Source organism: Lipophrys pholis (assembly GCF_963383615.2).
Source record: "Lipophrys pholis genome assembly, chromosome: 12".
In the NCBI taxonomy this organism is placed as follows: Eukaryota; Metazoa; Chordata; class Actinopteri; order Blenniiformes; family Blenniidae; genus Lipophrys; species Lipophrys pholis.
Genome location: NC_137641.1, coordinates 13,439,849 through 13,458,033, shown reverse-complemented (window position 1 = coordinate 13,458,033; position 18,185 = coordinate 13,439,849). Strand labels below are relative to the sequence as shown.

The 18,185-nt window shown below is 45.0% G+C and overlaps 2 protein-coding genes across 2 annotated transcripts; both read left to right on the top strand.

Annotated features, from left to right (window-relative positions):
* stoml2 (stomatin (EPB72)-like 2) lies at positions 1 to 5,056 on the top strand. The gene is made up of 10 exons (XM_080476818.1): positions 1 to 184; positions 1,291 to 1,443; positions 1,541 to 1,640; positions 1,732 to 1,790; positions 1,894 to 1,995; positions 2,082 to 2,216; positions 2,330 to 2,474; positions 2,570 to 2,649; positions 2,737 to 2,865; positions 3,510 to 5,056. The coding sequence occupies exons 1-10, from the start codon at positions 143 to 145 to the stop codon at positions 3,618 to 3,620; spliced, it is 1,056 nt and encodes a 351-aa protein (XP_080332944.1). The 5' UTR covers positions 1 to 142; the 3' UTR covers positions 3,621 to 5,056.
* A 519-nt stretch (positions 5,057 to 5,575) lies between these two features.
* pigo (phosphatidylinositol glycan anchor biosynthesis, class O) lies at positions 5,576 to 15,904 on the top strand. The gene is made up of 11 exons (XM_080476237.1): positions 5,576 to 5,709; positions 5,832 to 6,374; positions 7,669 to 7,812; positions 7,931 to 8,054; positions 8,298 to 8,457; positions 10,188 to 10,370; positions 10,520 to 12,122; positions 12,220 to 12,423; positions 12,878 to 13,062; positions 13,280 to 13,350; positions 14,243 to 15,904. Exons 2-11 carry the CDS (start codon positions 5,885 to 5,887, stop codon positions 14,370 to 14,372), a joined length of 3,294 nt encoding a protein of 1,097 aa, XP_080332363.1. The 5' UTR covers positions 5,576 to 5,709; positions 5,832 to 5,884; the 3' UTR covers positions 14,373 to 15,904.
* Positions 15,905 to 18,185: the final 2,281 nt, after the last annotated feature.

The following is an 18,185-nucleotide window of genomic DNA, read 5'->3' as shown; positions in this document are numbered from 1 at the left end:
CTGGCGGAGGACTTTACCGGCGTTGCACCATGATGTAATATTTCCTGCTGATAAAGGGTCAATCGGTCTGAGCGCAGAGTTTGGATAAAGTCTCTTTAGAAGCTCACATTTCTGCCTGCGGTCACGTCGCAGTAAATACAAGATGCTTCGCTCGCTGTGTCGAACCGGCGGACTCATTTTGCAGGTAAATGAAAGTCTTAGTTAAAGCCGCTGGTGTGTGTGTCATTCAGCGAGCATGTGTTTAACAAGCCACAGGAAGTGATAGCACATTAGTAAATGACTCATTAAAGTGCCTATCAGATGGTTTGTATACCGACACAAACTTCACATGGAATCATTCAGTAGTTGACATATGAGAGCCGAGATCATCGTGTAGTATTCATGTATATTTTGCGTACATTATTAAAAGCAGCTCATCCGTCACTAACGCTGAGGTTGTGATATTTCGTCATTGTTTGATGGAACTCAACCTGATAATATCGTATGGTTAATGTTAGGAACTCACGATAGTTAAGTGGAAAACATGACATTTGAAGTCAATAGAACCAGTTTGGATTTGCTTCACGCTCCCCTATCATTACTGTCACCGTCCCAAATCATGAACACACTCTATCCGAAGCTCACATCATCTTTAGTTTCTGGACCATCACACGGAGTGGATGTTGGTTCTTGGTTGTTTGGTTCATCTCCTATAACGCTTTAACCTGTGCAGGGCGCTGGGGCCAAACCCATCTGACTGTGAGGCCATGATACACTCTGCACAGGTCGCTGGTTCATTACAGAGCAAACACAGAGAGACAGACAACCACACACACATTCACACCCCGGGGCAATTTATGGTTACCGATTGACCTCGCATGCATGTTTTTGGACTGCGGGCGGAAATCCACGCACACACAGAAAATCTACACAGAAAGGCCCCGGCCTGTATTTGAACCCGCAACCTTCTTGCTGTGAAGCGAGAGTGAGGTTTACTGTCAAAAATATGTATAATACAGCTGAAGAAGCACTTAGAAATGTAAAGCTTCTATCTAAATTATTGGCTGTTTCAAGCCACTAACGATAACTACTCACTATTCTGAATGCCGATTGAGACGGTGTTTGTTTAGAAGAGACGATACCAACTCCTAAGCTGTAAGATTGTGACATGCATGGACAGAAAATAAGTTAAGTTTTTTTCCACGAGGCTTTCTTCAGAGGACACGGGACACATCGTTTTTATTGATCTGTGAAAAGTTGCTGAACTTGCTGTCTCCGTTTCACCAACCGACTTCTTCTGTGTGTTTGTAGCAAACCCAGCGGACGGCGCCGAGGCTGTGGGTTACACCCGCGCAGCAGCGATGGGCGTCCAGCTTGCCCATGAACACTCTGGTCCTGTTTGTGCCTCAGCAGGAGGCCTGGGTGGTGGAGAGGATGGGCCGCTTCCACCGGATCTTAGAACCGGTACAGCAAGTTTTTTTTTTTTTAAATAAAATTAATTTAAAAAAAAGCTTACCGTTTAATAAAGTGGTACTAACAGTCTTGCGTTTGCTTTTCCCAGGGTTTAAACTTCCTCATCCCCATCCTGGACAGAATTCGCTACGTGCAGAGTCTCAAAGAAATAGTGATCGACGTCCCCGAGCAATCAGCGGTGTCTCTCGGTGAGACGCGTGGGATTTCGTGATCAGTCTCTTTGGAGGACGTGTCGAGCGCGAAAATCTGATGGCTGTTTTCTCTTCCTTGGTTTTACAGATAATGTAACGCTACAGATTGATGGCGTGCTTTACTTGAGGATCCTCGATCCTTTTAAGGTACGGTGGCAACATTTAGACAGATTTTCCAAAGTGAAATAAATGTGCTTCTTTAAAAAAAGAAAGAAAAAAAACACCATTCCTTCCGTGTGTGATTTCTCAGGCCAGTTACGGCGTTGAGGAGCCAGAATACGCTGTCACACAGCTGGCGCAGACCACCATGCGTTCAGAACTGGGCAAACTGACGCTGGACAAAGTCTTCCGGGTAAAGGACATTCTGCAAATGTAGCTCGTTATTTCTTTTCTCTCTCTCTCTCAAAATGTTTGATTAATGTTTGCCATTTATTAAAGGAAAGGGAGTGCCTCAACTCCAACATCGTCCACTCCATCAACCAGGCATCAGACGAGTGGGGGATCCGCTGCCTCCGCTACGAAATCAAAGACATCCACGTGCCGCCTCGTGTTAAGGAGTCCATGCAGATGCAGGTGAGACAAACGCAAGAAGAATGAATAAAGAAATGACGTTTTTTGAAGATTTTCATGTCTTCTGAGGATGCATCAGTGATCCGAAAAAACGCGTTTTGTTCACCTTGCTTCAGGTGGAAGCCGAGCGTAAAAAGAGAGCCACGGTGCTGGAGTCCGAAGGCACGAGGGAAGCGGCCATCAACGTTGCTGAAGGTTGTAAACAAGCCCAGATCCTGGCTTCTGAGGGACAAAAAGCAGAGCAGATCAATAAAGCAGCCGGTGAGTATTATTCAAACAGCCTCTGTGTTCGGCGAGATGAAATACTGATGTCCCAGTGACTTATGTCATGAATGGGTGACTGTGGTCCCTTTCAGGTGAAGCCCAAGCAATTTTAGCCAAAGCGGAGGCGAAGGCCAAAGCCATCTACGTCCTGTCAGATGCGCTGACTCAGCATGTGAGTGTGTTCCTTCACCGCGAATCGCTTAACCGTGCCCGTGGCCGCATTTGTCAACGCCTCCGCTGTTTTCGTTTTTGATCTCAGAACGGAAATGCCGCCGCTTCTCTCTCCGTGGCTGAGCAGTACGTGTCGGCGTTCTCCAACCTCGCCAAAGAGTCCAACACCGTCCTCCTTCCCTCCAACAGCGGGGACATCAGTGGGATGGTCTCACAGGTACGCACACAGTGATGTGGAAGAAGTTAGTAAGTTAAAAAGAAATGAAAAAAAGAGACTTCTGACACGTTTAATACAAACAACTACCTTTTTTTTTTTCAATATGTAAAACAAAGAAAAGGAGTTTAATATTTGTGAGGAAGTCATTTAACTTCATGAAGATGCATCATGTGTCTTTAAAAATTTGTTTTTCATGAAGGTTGACTGAAAGCAAAATGCCAGAAACAGCATAGAAACACTTAATTTCCAAAATTCAATATAGCTCCAAAAAGGAAGAAAAACTCATATTAACCTCAGCATAGTGAGAGATGCATGATTTATTTGAATTGTACTTCTCGTCTTAATTTATAATTGTAGTGGTCAGTGTGTAGTCTGTGCCTTCCCCTTTAAGAGCCAGGTGCACTCACTGTTTGACTGTTTAGAATTTACCTGTTGACGTGATACAAGCCAAGATGAATGTTATAATGTGAAGTTTTTTTGGGGACTTTCCTTTTTTCATATATGAAAGTACAGAGGGGAAAACATATCGATGGATTAGAACGGAATGTCTTGGTTTATTTTAATTAGTCTGTTTTGTTCACTCGTATGAAGTGAGTGAACATACGAGTGAGTGTAAGTTAAGTTATTTTTTTATTTTTTTTCAGGCTATGACCATTTACAGTACGCTGGCAAAGGCGAGTCCGAAAGCTCCCGAGGAGCCGGTGCAGAGCGGCAATGAGGTCCAGACCGAACCCGATGAGCAGAGGACTCAGTAGCAGTTCTCTGAACCAGCAGAAGGATCAGTCCGAGTGGTTGGGGCTCAGAGTGATCAGTGTGTGAGCTTCCACTGACCCGTCAGAAGGAAAAAGCCACAAATCATATAAACTCTTCCGATGTCCGGACGGAGCCTCGCGGTTCAATCACATTGAAGTTTTTTAAGCGGGTTTGTCATCTTTGCTGTCTGTCATTTTCGGATCAGTCATTGTCTGATGTGGAAAGTGAAAGCAGCCTGCAGCCACACACACACAAGTTTCTCGGACAGGTTGACAGAATGCAAAATGAAGCCCCGAGTGTTGGGATCAAATTCAGCCTTCTCAAGCAGTTTCTGTTATTAGCTTTCGAGCACTTTACCATGAGTTTACCATCCATTTCTTTTCAACATTCTCACCTTCTGCAAACTGTTTTCTCGGGCTGGCCCAAATGGCTGCATTCGGGATCTGTGCTAATATTGATCGGGCTTTTTATTTCATATGGCTGGTTTACAGAAATCAGCCACTTCTGGCATTGCTGAGACATTTTATTTAATTTACTGTCAGCCCCTGTTATGTCAAAACATTTATCTCCCCTAAAGTTTAGCTTAGAAACTCTTTTTAAGAGTTGGTATCGTCTAAAAAAAAAATTATAAATATTCCAGATTACTTGTTCTCAGTTACTGGATAGAGTAGTCCTTTTCTCTCAGTTCTCCGACTGCATATTTGTGTTCACCCCTGATGTCTTATGGGCTGTATTTATTAAATTGAATGACGCAGCAAAGATGGTGGTGTTTGTCATTTCGTCTGCTCACATTATTAAAAGAAAAAAAAAAAAGTTTTAAGACGTTTGTATTCTGGGATGAACACAGACGAACATAATGTTGAATTAAAATATAAAAGGTTAATCAGGTAAAGTATTTTGTGCAATGTATAAATATGGCACAGTTCATTAGAAGGAGGAAGGCAGTGGAGATGTGAGTACATCCCTTTGTTTTCTTGTATATTCAGATGAAACATTTGACCCTTGGCCAGTAGAGGGAATGTGCTTCAAGGTCTATTATCAGATGCAAATCAGAAAAACAAGGTTTCCCATGGACGGTGAAATATCTCTCTGTTGTCCAGAGTGCCAGCAGTAAAATAACGTATAAAAGAAAACGGTGCAAATAGGTAAATGTCATGTGCAAATGGTAAACTAAATTTGGGCAATAAAAAAAAAAAAGTCTACATACAAAAGGTTAGAGCTTAGATATGAGTAAGTGAATATAACTGCAAGGAAAATGTCCATTTTTGATCACGTTTTAAATAAAGGTATTAATAAATGTAATCTGTTTAAGAGAAATAATCTTTTTTTGTGTAATAAATGTCAAATTGAAGTGTTTGAAAATATCAATTTTGGGAATAAGATTTATTCATTAATGTGTTCTATTATGATACATGTTCAATAAACTCAAAGCAAATTTAATCTTTATTTCATATTGTTTAGTTTTTTTAGTTCATGTGATATTAATAAATAAGACCAATAAATTACATAAAAAAGAAAGAAAAGATAACAGCTTTAAATGCTATGTAGTCTAAGAGGAAGGAAGATGTACCCCTGCATCTTGTCTTTTAGGCATTAAAAAGTTATGTTATAGCTCAAAGTGCACAATTGTGTTTTATTTGGATGATGAAAAATTATCCCTGAAAATATCATGCAATACAGGTGAGTAGTTCTTGCAAAAGATTAGTTATAGATTAGACATACATACATACAAAACAATAAATAAATACACACATATAAAAACACAACCTTCTCGGTCAACTTTCTTTGGCAAAGGTAATTATTTTTTAAAACTTTCTGTTACCTACAAGCTATTATTCGGGGCATACCATTTAATCCTATGTGCAACAGAGTAAATCGTCCGGCACTCTTCTTCCGCCGAGTTTCCAGCTCGCTAACGTTCCCCTCAGTCCACCAGCCGTCTGATCTCTGTCCGGGTCGGTAGTCCTCATGAAGGTGAGCGTGTCGCCCGGTTCTCTGTTCACCTGAGACACCCGCACGGCCGTGTTGTGGGCCCGCACTCTGACGTCCGCCCTCCGGCCGAGAGAGGACGACAGCCGCCGCCGCTGCAAGGTCAGTGACAGGAGAGAGGTGAGGGAGGCGACTAGCCGGCAGCTAACTCAATTTACCGACGTCTCCTCCGTTTTTTTTTCTTTTTAATTCATCTTAATTTATTTATTTTATCCCGGCTCAAGTTGCCCATGTCGCGGCGGGTGTCGTTGAGTGTGACACCTGTGCCCCGTGCAGGATGAAGCGGCTCCCGGTGCTCAGCCTGCTGCTGTGGCTGTGCGCGGTCTACTTCGTGGGCATCTACCTGTTCGTGGGCGGCTTCCTGCTCGTCCGGCTGGAGGTGAACCGGACCAGCGGCTGCCGGGACGTGCTGGAGCCCGGCGGGGAGGCCGGCGGCGAGCCGGGGGACTTCTGCCGCTCCCCGCCGCGCTTCAACAGGCTCGTCCTCCTCGTCGTCGACGCGCTGAAGATCGACTTCGCCCGGTTCGACCCGGACAACACGGCCCCGCGGCCCTACGAGAACAAGCTGCCGGTGCTGGGGGAGACCGTCTCCTCCAGACCGCTGCAGAGCCGCCTTTACGCGTTCCGCGCGGACCCCCCCACCACCACCATGCAGAGGATCAAGGGCTTCACCACCGGCTCCCTGCCCACCTTCGTGGATGTGGGTAATAACTTTGCGTCCAGCGCAATCCTCGAGGACAATCTCATCCACCAGCTCGGACAAGTGGGTGAGTTTCTAAACAGTTATACACTGATCATTACTCATTCTTCCTCCGATCCTCACTGTTGATTATCGGCACATAATATATTAATCCATCTTTTATACCCGCTTCATAAAATACTGGCTCATGGAGCTTCTGACACATGTTTCACCCGAATACAATACTGGGTTGTAGGAAGCAAAATAAATAATATCCACACGTGCACAGGGAGAATATGCAAACCCCAAAGAGAAAGGCACTCATGCTTGGTATTTATTTAGCAGCAGGTCTTTATAAATCGTGTATTTTAATTTTTTTTCATATAGTGTTTTGAACTATTCAAAATTTCTTTAACGATGGGTGATTTTTTTGATAGAGTAGTAAATGTAATAATTTGACTATATTTAATTTTAAAGAATTATTGGTTGATATATTAATGTAGCTACAATGAAGCATCATCAGACTATGATGCTTTCACCACCAAGATGTGTTTGTAGTGTGTTGCATGTAAAAGAAGCATCTAGTCCAGGGGGCGACAACCGGCAGCCATTCTGTAGTAGCTCCCTGAACCCTTCACAATATTATACTATAATAAACATTTTATCTTTTCATTCTCACTACGTACACAAAGTCATTTCCAAAAGGACTTTTCGCTCTTGGCTAAAAGGGGCTTTTAATAAAGGCACAACTAAAATGGGGGAAAACAACTGAGAAGTATTCATAAACTCATATGACTTGCATAAATAATTGCAGTTTTGTGGAAACTTTTGCATATTTAAAGTTGTGTTTATATTATATATATTCTATTAATCCAACAGGTGTCAAGTAACATATCTTTTGTACCATATCATATTATATCATATGTATCATATTAGTACCTTTTAGCCATAATTTTATAATTTACAATAGTTTTAATAATCTGAATACTCCCATTTTTTTCAGAAATGGTCTTATCTTTAACATTTAACCAATGTATTTGGGGGAAAATCAGTTGTCCTTTCTCATTCAAGATATTTTTTCAGTACATTTTAAGAAATAATCTAAATTATATTTAATTAAAGCGATAAAAGTGTGAAACTAAAGATCAGAGGACTGCTTTTAAAAGGCACTGGGTGTATCATGGCTGCACGGTGTGATAGTGGTTGGCAGCAGAGTCTTTCTGGGGCTTCATGGGTTTTCTCTCTGTGCTTTGGTTTCCTCCCACAAACGCATTACAGGTTAATTGGTAACTTGACATTGGATGAGCTTCCCGGGGTAAACTCTGCATTTTGGCCAGAAAAAGCCGGGATGATCTGGTATAATGTTTCTTTTCTCTCCGCAGGCAAGCGTGTGGTGTTCATGGGTGATGACACATGGGAGAGTCTTTTTCCAAAGAAGTTCCACCGCTCCTTACCTTTCCCCTCATTCAACGTCAAGGATCTGCACACTGTGGATAACGGGATCCTGCAGCACCTCTACACGACCAGTATGCGGGAGTTGACCGTTTCAGTGAATATCTCCTGGTGACTTAGGTTTGAGCTTCTTTGGCACCCGGCCTTCATCTCGCTCGCTCTCTCTGTGTCTCCTGCTCTCGGTTTTTACAGTGGTGGGGAACGACTGGGACGTCCTGGTCGCTCATTTCCTCGGGGTTGATCACTGCGGTCACAGGTTCGGCCCCGACCACCCGGCCATGGCGGACAAGCTCACCCAAATGAACGGAGTCATACGGTCAGTGTAAAGCCCAGCTGCTCCGCGCCTGCTTCACAGCTGCACTCATCATCAAGTGCCGTCCTCATGTCGCGTCACTTACAAGATAATAAGAGGTTGACACAGAGAGAGAACAAGACCTGTGACTGACCGTCGCACATATTGTTTCCACGTGATATTTATTTATTCAGGATTGTCCTTTTGTGGTCTCATTGTTGTATGTAATTCCTCTTTTGTGTTGGATTCTTTTTTTTATCCCTCTAGGTCTGTGATGGACCGGCTGCAAAATGACACCCTCTTGGTGGTGATGGGAGATCACGGGATGACCGACACCGGAGACCATGGTGGCGAGAGTCAAAAAGAGACCGATGCCGCCATCTTCCTTTATAGCCCTTCCCCAGTATTTCCCGTATCACTGTCACAGGTTTGTAGTGTAGCTGATTTTTACAGCCCGGTCTCCCATGATGTGAACAATACAAGTCGTCGCTGTGCATCACTTCTCAATGGGGCCCAGTGCTGTAGAAATACTGCAAATATATCCAAATGACAACATTGAGCTACATTCAGTGACCCTGATGAGAGTCAAGCTCTTCAATCTGATGTCAAAAGGTTAAAGTTTCAATATAACACAGGTTGGAAGGATGCTATACCAAGACGCTTGTTAAAAAAAAGTAGTAGTTTTTTTTTATTGAGGAAAGGATGGACGTCTCTGTGCTGCAGTGGGAAGCACTTTAGTAAAGACTTGGGTCCGCCCATGCACACTCTCCTTATTGTGTAAAGTTTGCATGTTCTCCCAGTGCATGCATGGCCTTTACCGAGGTACTCCTGCTCCTCCAATGATCCAAACACCTGAAATCAGAGTTCACATCGCTACTTCTGCTGCAGCTGCATAAAAAAAGCGGCTGCTATTCCCGAAACTCCTGAGGGTCGAGGAGGGTGACAAACGTCAGCTTTTCATGGTGTTGAAAATAATATAATGACAAATAACATAATCCTCAATCCTTCCAAGGAAGATGTAGTGACGAGTGAGCGTAAGTAAATTGCACAGGACCTCCATGCCCTTGGAGTGCTGCGGTGTGTTCAAAGACCTCTTGGAAAAATCCCTCTTGAAAATAGTTTTGACAATAAATCTGCAACCAAATGTCTTCATCCTTTAGCCATTGTGGGTTGATAAAACCTTTTTTAAATCTACACAACTATATTTCTGTTCATGCAGCTCGCTACAGATGCAGTCAGCTGGCGCTGGAGAGTGAACACTCTGGCGATCCAATCAGAGGGCTTGAATACACTGGCGTAACGCTCGGCCTTCTAGAAGGCCCTGAGTCGTCAATATCAAAATCTGATTGGTCGAAGCAGCAGTGTGACTGACGCTTGTTTTACACTGCAGACGCCTGCAGAATTGAATGTGAAGGCCTCAGGCAGATTTCTTTACCCTGGCAACAGGTGATGGCTGAAATGTGATTGGTTAAAAGCTTTAATATGGAAGTACACGTCTGGAAGCGGTGCAGACAGGGGAGAAGGTACGAGAGGAAGCAGACAGACAGTTTAGAATTATTTAAGAAGTATTCATGGACAAAATATAATCAACATCAGTCTGTGGTTCTGATATATTTCTTAGGTCTGCAGACCTGACGGCCCGCCGCTATGATAGATATGTATGCGAATAACACGCTGAGAAGAGTCTAAAAGACATGAAGCAACACATGACATTGAGTAAATAAATCTTGTGTGCAGAGTGAAATAAATCAGCATCCCCTTTTTAAATGTGTGAAATAATATACTAGTTTATATTTTTATGTAACGCGATAAACTGAAGAAAACATGAACGGTTGTGTACATAGTTCACTTCATCTATTTGAGTGTTAATCTTATCTCATAAGCAAATGCACATCGACACCATGACAGTCTCCTGAAATTACTACCGTGTTTAATGTATCACAGGTGTGAAGCATCAAACCACTCATGCATGCGCATTTCTGTTCATGGTTGGCTGCGCACTTCCCAGAAACCATTAAGTGGATGCCGGCAGGTGGTCTCCGCCTCTTTCGTGAGATTAACAAAGGATGTGTCACAAACAAAATTGAGAAATGAGTGTCAGGGTTAGTTTGTGAGAATTAAAAAACGTCTGAGCAAATCTTTCTCATTTGTTTCCAGAAGGAACCAGAGGTCGTGCCCCAGACTGACCTGGTGCCCACCCTGGCTCTGCTGCTCGGAGTTCCCATCCCGTACAGTAGCGTGGGCCAAGTCCTCCTGCCTTTATTCCCTGCTCATGGGCAGACGAAAGGCGCAGTTGGAGGGATCAGCCAGCTGGAGGCGCTGTGGATCAACGCAAAACAGGTAGGCTCTGGTTAAGAACCATCTACCATAGTTTTTTTATTCATTTATTTATTTATTTTTTGAATTCTTTCAAAGTTTCCGTACAGAAAAGGTTTCATTCCTCTTACATTCACACTCGGTAATTGAGTTCTTTTGTTCCCTCTGTGAAGGTCAACCGATTCCTGGATACGTACTCCAGCATGGCCAAAGACATCCCACCGGAGAGCCTCTCGCAGCTGAAGGCTCAATTCGCCCGCCTCTCCTCGGAGTACCTCGCCGCTGTGAGAGATGGCCGCTCGCCGTCCCCTGAGCTGGCGTCCTCCCTGCAGCTCTACCTCACCTCTGTCAGGGACACCTGCCGAGCCACCTGGGCTCGATTCAACCCTCTAAAGATGGCAGCAGGGTTAGCCATCCTCGCCTCCGCCTGCCTGATGTGCTTCGTCCTGTCCGAACTGTCCCAGGCGCTGATCGGGGAGGACGGCGTTGGACTGAAGACCCCCGTCCTCGTGGCGGTGACATCGGCGGCCGGCGCAGCCGCTACTCAGCTGCTCGCGCGCGGGTACGTGGAGGTAGCGTGGTGCCTGGCGGCCGGCGCCTTTGCCTCCGAGCTTTTCTTCCTCTGGAGAGCCCGTCGATTGAACTCCCCGACCGTGTCAAAGAACGGAAGCAAAGCTCCGAAGGGCGCGAGCTGGCTGACCCCTCGTCGACTCCTGGTGGCTCCGCTCTTGGTGCCGCTCCTCCGCTGTGCCTCGCTGCTCTCCGATAGCTACGTGATTGCAGAGGGCCGCGTCGTGACCTTCCTGGTCTTCTCTCTGGCCATTTATATTCCCATCCATCTCAACTGGGACAGCCTCCTTCTGCCCCCGAGCCCCGACCCCCTGAAAACAGCGGGGCTCCTGCCGTCCCCGGCCCTCTCCTCGGCTACCGTGAGAAAAGAGAGCAACACCCTGCTGGCCTGCCTGGGCCTCCTCATCGGCAGCCTCTACCTCTCCCTCTCCTTCCACGCCTGTCGAGAGGAGCAGGGCTCCTGCCAGCCGTCCCCGTTCCTCTCCCCTCTGTCCCGCTTGCAGAACAGCCAGCTGAAGAACCTGCACTACGTCCTCTCCGTCATCTCTCTCGGCCTGTGGACCTTCCTGCTGAGGCGCTGCCTCTGCCACTACGGCAACCTCAACGCCTCAGGCGGGACGGTGTTCACGGCCCGCTGGATCCTGCCGCTGCTGTCCGTGTGCCTGGGCCTGCACTGGGCCGTTAGTGCCACTCCGGACGACAGCTTCAGGAATCTGTCCGAGCTGATCGGCCTGGCGCAGCTGGCCCTCCCCAGGGCCGCCTTCTGCCTCCTGGCGCTGGGGCTGTCCCTGATCTGGCTGGAGCCCCTCACCGTGTTTGTGAAAACCAGGGCGGCCGCTTCAGCCCGAAGCTTGACTCTGCCGCCTCCTCGCTACCGTGCGAGCACGGGCATCAGCCCGCAGGCCGAACTGCATCACCTCATTCCCCAAATCTACCAGCGCATGCGTCGCTCCCTGGACGACGACGCCGGTGAGCTGAGCGGGGCCAACGAGGTGGACAACCGGCCCGCTGTGGAGGCATACGGGCTCGGAACGGTCTACTCTGCCCCCGTGTTGTTGTTCTGCGGCCTGCTGGGAATCGGCCTGCTGCTGCTGCACCCGGAAGGCATGGCTCTGTCCTTCCTCCTGCTGTTGCTCGAAATGGGATCTCTGTTGCACATTCACGCCTCCTCCACAACTCTCAGTGGCCTGCATGGCGCATACTCCGGTAAGACGCTCGCGGTCATACTTTCGCAATCGCACACCTCTCTCTCTCTCTGTGAGTCACGGCACGTAATCGTGCACCTCGCTTTGCTTTTCTTCAGGTGGGTTCTACGTTCCCTGGACTCCCGTGGTGCTGTGGTCGCTGGCCGCCACCCAGTTCTTCCATGCCACAGGTCACCTCCCCACCTTCCCCTCCATCCAGTGGAGCGCCGCCTTCGTGGGATTTCCAGAGGGACACACCGGCACTATACTGCCCGCCTCGCTGGTTACCCTCAACACATTCGCCTCACACATTCTGTTTGCAGGTCAGTATTTAGGTTTTTAACCAAAAAATGCTTTTGATGAGTGAAAAACAATTTGTTTTGTGCAGTTAAACATAGGCACTAGTAAAGTTTTTCAGAGGGGAAATAAATAGTTACTCCAAAAAATAGAGGAATATTCAATCAAAATAAGACCTGGTTTACCTCCATGGCAGCTGCAGTGATTCAATGTCCAGGAATGTTTCCCAGTAGAAGTAAATTAAAACCACACAGTCTAGAAAGTTCATGTAATCAAAAATTGAGCAACTAATTCTGCGTTGTCCGAGCCTGTCACTTTAAGAGGCAATGCGCATAGAATTTTATCCCAGGCATTGATTTAAATGTAATCTTTTTCTTGTTGGCTTTTCGGTGCGGGACTGGGAGCACCTACGCAAAAAGCACATCAGAACCCGCGGGGAATTGTGTGCTATGACATTTATTAATGACTCTTTCCCTCCAGTGGGGTGTCCACTGCTGCTCTTCTGGCCCCTGGTGCGAGAGGTGCGTGGGAGCCGAGGAGGACGAGCCTGTGGGGAGGAAGGCGAGGACGCCGTCATGGAGATGAGGCTGAGGGAAAACCCCCTGCAGTTCAGCGCCGCTCTCCTCCAACTGTCAACACGCTACCTCTTTATTAATGGAGCACAGGTTGGTCCACACTTGGTACAGACCCAATCGCTGCCGCCAGTTTAAAACATTCGTCACAGCAGAGGAATCCAGCCGTGCTCGGATCCGTTCTGTGTTCAATTTATATTGCATCCCCCCCTCCTCCCGCCCTTCCCCTCCCCCTCACTCGGCTCACTTCCACTCTGCAGCGTGGATCAGTATCACATCACACCACTCAGATTCTCGGCTCTCTTCACAGGTCTTCGCTTCAGTCTGTGCAGCTGCTATCCTCAGGAGACACCTAATGGTGTGGAAGGTTTTCGCACCCAAGTAAGTGCCCGAATGGATTTTCCAGCTCACACGAACTCACTGACAGTAAAGGCTTCTGAGTTATATGGACATCATGGAGCCAGAATCACAGCATGTATATCTGGATGGTTTTCTACATACTTACAGTTTCTGTGCTGGTAAACCTCCGATCAGAGAATTCCAGTGGTTGATCACAAAATTAAACTCAAACAGGTTGCTTTTATTGTAGTATATCTGTTTCTGTGATTTTATTCAAATATGCCAGACCACTTTTACCAGGTGGGCCACATAAGTAAAAAGAAAACTAAACAACTCAATAAATCTGTTTTGATGAGTGATTAGAAGAGGAAGCTATATAACCAGATATTGATTGTAATCACTCTGAAGGAATTTATTTCTGCAACTGCTTTTTAAGCCTGAAACATATCAATATCAATTAAATAAACAAGAGGCATGCAGTTAGTTGATTTTGGTAAGAGTACATGCGCCGTCATAATTTGATTTAATACCTTCCAGTATATTCATAAAGGATTTAGAAACGCACAGAGATCTTTAGGTTTTTTGAGTGAAACACATTGAGCCTTGAATCCTGTTCAAATAAAATGTATCTGTGTTTCTGCATAAGGCACATTACAGATATGTACAAATAAATAACGCCAACAATCTTCATAGGAGCTGATTTTAGTCTCTTGTTGTGAATACCAAAAGTTTATAGATATATTTTAATTCCAACTGTGCTGTACAACAACAAAGCATGCAGATCATGTGAGTTTCAAACTGTCGTTGGAAATAAAATGTGTGTGTGTTTTTTTGCTGTGAGACAAACCAGCTCACCTGTCCCGTCTGCCAAGCAGCAGCATCACTTCTTGTGTGATGACGGCTTCGAATAACCGAAGCGTTCTGTTCCTTGCAGGCTAATGTTCGAGGCCTCGGGGTTCCTGGTGAGCAGCGTGTTCCTGCTGATCGGCGTCTCGTTGGTGCTGAGGGTGGACGTGGCCGTGGGCAGCTGGTTTAAGAAACTCATCCCAGACGCATCCAGGTAGCGACGGCACGGCCGCCGCTGCCTTTCCAGCGGAGCCCAGCAGAGCTCACTGTGCCACAGATGAAAGACGCCCGGAGGATTCTCACAAACCCTCCGGGGCTGCGTCGTGCCATTACTGACTCTGACTCTCTGAAGGAACGACGAGACATCAACGTCTTGGTAGTGGAGACTTTTTATACTGTGTTTTGGATTCATTTGAAGGCGCTGGTGATTGAATGTTTTCTCTTCAACTTGTGTTTTCTAACTTAAGCAAGGCTTAAACGGTTTGGTTCATTCATAGTGCGAGAGTCAACGAGCATTACTGACAACATGAGGTTTACACGCTCTACTTGCCTGCCACCACTTGGGTAAAGTCTCAGCATTTGCATTAATCTGTTCTTTCATATTTGAGGATTTTTCTACTCCGTATTTGCAGGTGCTACGTGCAGCGCGGTGACCAAATTGACACTTTGATTCAATTAAACATTTGAAGGAACGCCGGCTTTACACTCTTCCAGTGTGTTGGATCAGTCCAAGATTGTCCCGCTGAGAACAGACCGTTTATCTATCTGTCTGTGCCTTTAAGGTTCACTGTGACGTCACAGAGTTGGAGAAGTCCAATCGGCTCATTTACAAAGCTGCACGGTACGAATTTCTCTGCGGCCTGAGCGTTTTCATCCGTTTGCAGTAACGTCTACCTGCAGAAAGAAGAGTCGCTTTTTTTTTTTTTTTTTTTGGTGTTTTTATTTTTTTACAGTGTTATTGGACGTGTAAACATTTGGATTTACACAGGTGGCGGTTCAGTTTCTCGTCGCAGAATCTTAAAACTCCTCTGCCAGTTGAAAGCAACCTCGTGGTCACTTTGAAATCCATCCAAGTGCATTACAGCCCGTCTGTCGCTCATCTTTTGTATGTTTTGTACGATTCAACCTGCTGAAACAACGAGTTGGTCTGGCGACTGCCAAATCCCATGTAGTATTTGTTATTACACAGTCCTGGGTTCTTAATCAATGGGTTTTGATTTTTAAAGGGGGGCGGGGTGGGGTGAGGGGGGGGAGAGACATGAATGCATGTTTCTATATGTTTTTAATCACTGATAATCCATTTTCTAATCTCAAATCCAACGTTTTCTTTGATTAGACCTCTCACACGCAGAGTAGGTGCCTGGCTTTATCAAATGCCTTTTCTTTTCTTTTTTTTTTCTTTCTTTTCGGGTGATGTCATGAAGTCGACTGGACGACCTCCAGAAACGTAATTTATTCCTGCTGAGCGTTGGAGTCGGTGTCCAGTTTTAAAAGATGTGTACTGCAGCTGTAGTCAGCAGCTCTAGCTCATTAGCTAATGCGCAATGTCGGAGGGACGTCGGCGCTCGGTTTGAATCGGCTGCAATGGCAGCTACGGAATTCCTCCGCCCGAGGCCAGTGAAGGTACGGGTCGGTTGTACAATGGCGGGGGCACACTTGTTCCTGTTTTAAAGTGTTTGGTGAATACATAACTGTTGACTCACAATGATTTTACATCCTGTGAAAACTAATAAAAAAGCTTTTCTACTTGATTTCTTAGTCCGAGAGTTGAAGAATTCCAAAACCCTCCCACTCGCCACATGCTCATGACGCTGCGTCTTTCCTCCAACTTTTGAGATTATTTATTGTTGCCCTGAAAACTATTTATACGGCGCATAAAAGTCATATTTAATGTCTTGTTTATTGACCTGAGGCTTTGATGGAGGAGATGGCCGCCGCCATGAGTTTTTACCGCCCATCAGTTACGGTGCTTCATTCATTATTCAGCCCGGCTTTCCACATTTCCTCTTCCCATAACTCCCGAGTTGTTGAAAGTCTCACTTCCTTATGATTTTTTCAAAAGTTTTCTGTTTGACAAACTTGATTCGTGGGTACACGTTGATGTGATTTATAATTTGACATTGGCGTTCGTAAACCGACACGTCTCCTCAGCGGCTCGGGTCTTCCCATTAAATGCTTTTCATTTCTTTTTGTGTGACAACTTTTTAGAAAAGAATTTGTCACAGTGATTAATGCACCAGAAGTAGTATTTGACACTGGACAACTGGAGTTGGTTTCCAGAGTGGAGCCTTTCTAGGAGGAGTTTTCATTTACTCGCTGTCTTTATTGTACTCTGACTTATCCACACTTCCTGAACTTGATCACTGATCTCTGTTTTAACTGGCAGGATCCAGTTATCCTTTTGATTTTTGCGCTTACTTAATTTCTCATAGCATGCTATATCTTGATATATTATGATAAGGCTACTTGCTAAGAATAATCACAGTCACAACGTGGAACCATCCATAGATCAGTTTGATCTCTCCCAGTCACTTACACACCTGTAATATTGCCAACTTTTCTTTGAGTAATACAAAACTTATGTAAAGTGGGTAAATGAAGATATACTGTATGTGTATTGACGGCTGGAGGCCTTATCACTGTGGAGTTTTGATGTTCTCCATGCACAGAAAGCAGGAAAACATATATTTGAACGATTTTTTTCTTTTTGCAGTGACACATTTAGAGCTACAGTTTTAGTGTCGCTTTCAAACACAGTCGACCACAACATACTGCTATGAAATTCACTTGTGGGGTTCCTCAAGGCTCCATCCTTGGGCCTCTTTTATTTTATAATTACATCGTCCCCCTTGCTCAGATGATGGAACATTACAACATCTCCTATCATAATTATGAAAATGACGCTCAGCTCTATATATATAGTGTCAGTGATTGACCACAGCCCCTTATACCTGAGGAGTATAAATAAATGAAATTAATGTTTAATAATGAACGGAATTGTTTTTCGCCCCAAAGAATAAAGTTTAAAGGTCAGTGCTCATCTTGACTCCACGTCACTCAGGACTTAAAACCAGGCCAGAAATCTGGGTGTCATTAATTCAGCAATGGCAATTTTCCACAGATCCGTGGATTTTCGCCAATTTGAAAATTCAAGTTGGTCATTTTTGTGAAACATCTGGTTTGTTTCACGCAGTATTAAATCCTTGAATAACATTCTAAAAAAAGTCTCCATCTGTGATCATCAAAGCACCAAAAACCAGTATTAAGTACAAAAATACATTGAAAGCCACATTACTGCTGCAATGTAGCTTTTTTTTTTTTTTTTTTTTTTAACCCTGTGTATTTTCTCAGATGCAGAAAACCATTAGAGCCAAAGCTTTCATTCAAAAACATCATTACTTTTCTAATTGCGCATCGCTGTCAACTCTTTGGACAGCAATCTCTACATTTCAGCTTGCGCCAACTTTTAAAGTCAGACTAATTTGTACTAACGGTGATGGAAAAATCATCGAGCTGCCCTCTGATGTTTGTGCTCGGAGTTCAGTGAGGAGGACTTTCCGCAGGGGATCCCACATAAAACTGTTTTGACGAGATCCATCATCGCTTTCTGTAGCTCCTTCTGTGAGGATGAAAAGGATGCAGAGTTGCTGGACTCCAGGCTTAATGGAGGAACATTTTCAGCCATTATGCCGCTAATTAAGGTAGACATGCAAGATCTAGTAAAGTACACTAGAGTGCTTCTGAAAAAAAAAAAAAAGGGAATTTCATCATATTAATTACCCTTGTCCTAAAAAGAAGATTCTTAAATGTTACTTGTAGGATAGAAATACAGCTAAACTGAAAGTTGTGAATTCTTAACTTTTGTGGTTCTATGTGTTGTGTTGTGCTTTGAATTAGTTTGTGCTTTTGTTGTTCTGAATGGGATGTTGGCCAGAGCACACGTGCAATATGCAATGGTTTTGCAACAGTTTTGGAACAAATTAATTATTTCACGGAAGCGGCTGCTCCAGATTAAACAGCAGATGACATCA